The sequence below is a fragment of the Penaeus vannamei genome, chromosome 32 (genome assembly GCF_042767895.1).
Source record: "Penaeus vannamei isolate JL-2024 chromosome 32, ASM4276789v1, whole genome shotgun sequence".
Classification (NCBI taxonomy): domain Eukaryota; kingdom Metazoa; phylum Arthropoda; class Malacostraca; order Decapoda; family Penaeidae; genus Penaeus; species Penaeus vannamei.
This window is the reverse complement of record NC_091580.1, coordinates 20,106,816-20,109,315: the sequence shown is the minus strand read 5'-3', so window position 1 is coordinate 20,109,315 and position 2,500 is coordinate 20,106,816. Positions and strand designations below refer to the sequence as shown.

At 41.9% G+C, this 2,500-nt stretch overlaps 1 protein-coding gene across 1 annotated transcript in view; it reads left to right on the top strand.

Moving 5' to 3' along the window:
• Positions 1–2,151, top strand: part of LOC113818361 (uncharacterized) — a 20,941-nt gene extending 18,790 nt beyond the window's left edge. Inside the window, exon 3 of the mRNA XM_070144772.1 lies at positions 722–2,151. Coding sequence (XP_070000873.1) covers positions 722–1,488 — 767 coding nt within the window. The 3' untranslated portion in view covers positions 1,489–2,151. The remainder of the gene's footprint in view (positions 1–721) is intronic.
• Positions 2,152–2,500: the final 349 nt, after the last annotated feature.

Genomic DNA, 2,500 nt, shown 5'->3' with positions numbered 1-2,500 from the left:
GAGAATAGATTGGAGTAATATTTCGATTATTAACACCAATAATCATCAATTTTTATCCTTATTATTACGTCTCAATACTAAATATTGAGCACCTTCGTTCCTGTTATATGTTGCAAGAAATAATGAATGATCTTTTATTGATTACCTTCGATTATGGTAATGACATGCTAATGGAGTAATGATAATGACCTTTTACTTAAATGTGAATGAGGGTAATTAGTGGCTGTAGTCTGGCTGTTAGTGTTTCATTTTTTTTTTTTTTTTTTTTTTTTTGTCACGGGGAAATCTAGAAGTAACTTTGCCTCTGCTGATAAGGATGATGATAATGGTAATGATGATAGTGATGGTGGTGATGATACTGAAGGGGAATGGTTATAGCAGTAATAATGATGGCAATGATAATGTTAATAATGATAATCATTATAATGTTTGCAATTCTGATAAAACTTAAGATACTATCACAATAGAGATTACAATGATCATGATTAGAATAATGATAATGATAATGAAATAACAATGATAATGGTGATAGAATGATAATGATAATAATAATGAAATAATTATGAAAATGACAATGGAATAATAATAATAATGATAAAGAAATAATATGAACAATATCAATGATAATCCTATCAATACCAACAGTGGTAATAATGATAATAATTATTGCAACAATGCTATCTCCTCGACCCTAATTTCTTGTCCCCCCCCCCCCCCCCAGCCTTCCGCCGCCCATCCGTGCTCAACCTGGGGGAGAGGCCGCCCCCCGCCCGCGCAGGATCGGCCAAAGGATCCCGCCCGAAGCCCCGCGCAGGATCCACCTCCAGACGAAGGCGCCGACGTCCCAAGAAGGATTCTCAGACACGAAGGGCCAGGGGATTCGGACGCTTGGATGACGTCACGGCTCCTTTGGGCGCTGGTGACGTCACCGTGATTGATGACGTGTTCGGGGACGATGACGTGGGGTCATATGAAGACGAATATTTGGAAGAGGAAGTTAATGGAACTGATGGGGTGTATTATGATATACCTTATGAGTACCTGGATGGTGACGTCACTTTAATCGATGACGTAGACACATACGACGACATTCACTGGACCGATGACGTTGACTACGACCATGACGTTACTCTGACCGATGGCATGGACCAGGATTATGACGTCACACACACCGACGAACCAATCAGCGCCTGGAACGATGACGTCACATCACCCAACGACCCAATCAGCTCTCGAAACGATGACGACACATCCCCCGACGGACCAATCAGCGCCCGGGATCCCCCAACCGACGCCACAGCCTCCGACAGAGACCAAAGGGGCGCGGCGGTCCTTCTCTCCGGTCCGCGGGCGTCCAGCAACCACGTCATGGCCCTGTCGCACCAGCGGGCGGCGTGCATGTGGGCGGACCTGGGCCACTTCCTCGCCTCTTGTTCCGTGTTGCATAATCTCATTGCAATTTGCGAGTACACGCCCGAGGAAACCTGAGAGATGCGGGCGCCATGGTTAGTCGGGCTAGAACGACCGCCGTGCAATATTGGGGGATAAACAGCCGTTCAGTTCACCTCGAATCAGCGTCTTCGGTAATTAGGTTAAGATCAATTGGGAAACCGTATTAGCAGACTGATATATACGATCTTGGTGCGAATAGTGGATGCGAATTCTTAATGAGAGTCTTGGAAAATTTTTGGGTTGAAGGATCCGCCCAGAAAGACGTTAATAAAAAAGTGTGTCCTTGTAAAAGCTAAAAAATCTAACGAAAAAGTATATATGTTTTGCCTACCAGAAAAAAAACAAGTAAAAATGAATCAAAATGAAATACAAATAGGCCTATTGCATAGCATGAAAATATCTAGCAAAACAGAAAGTCAAAGAAAAAAAGTGTATTATGATGTAAGGATTGTCTATTAATGCTTTTATTAAACAGCATTGACATGTATTAACGTTGTTCATATAACTCTCACAGCGAATATAATAAATAGAAAAGAAAAGAAAAAAAAGAACAAAACTGATCAAACAAAAACAAAAAGAAAACACGTATAGGAAAATATATATAGAGTAACATTATGAAAAAAAAGTTATCTATATCCTAAACGATACTCTACTGTAACCTATTTTGTACTTCAAGAACATGTGTACACGAGTAACAAATGTATGTATTTTTTTCTCCTTTCCAAGTATATGTATTCTCCGTTTCGAACAAGCGAACCAGCAAACAAGCGCACACACATACACGCAAGCAAAACACACACATACTCTCTCTCTCTCTCTCTCTCTCTCTCTCTCTCTCTCTCTCTCTCTCTCTCTCACTCTCACTCTCACTCACTCTCTCTCTCTCTCTCTCTCTCTCTCTCTCTCTCTCTCTCTCTCTCTCTCTCTCTCTCTCTCTCTCTCTCCCTCTCCCTCTCCCTCTCCCTCTCCCTCTCTCTCTCACACACACACACACACACACTAAAAAAGGGGAGGGGTCGCTAAACTGCTCTTTACTACCATGAAAATA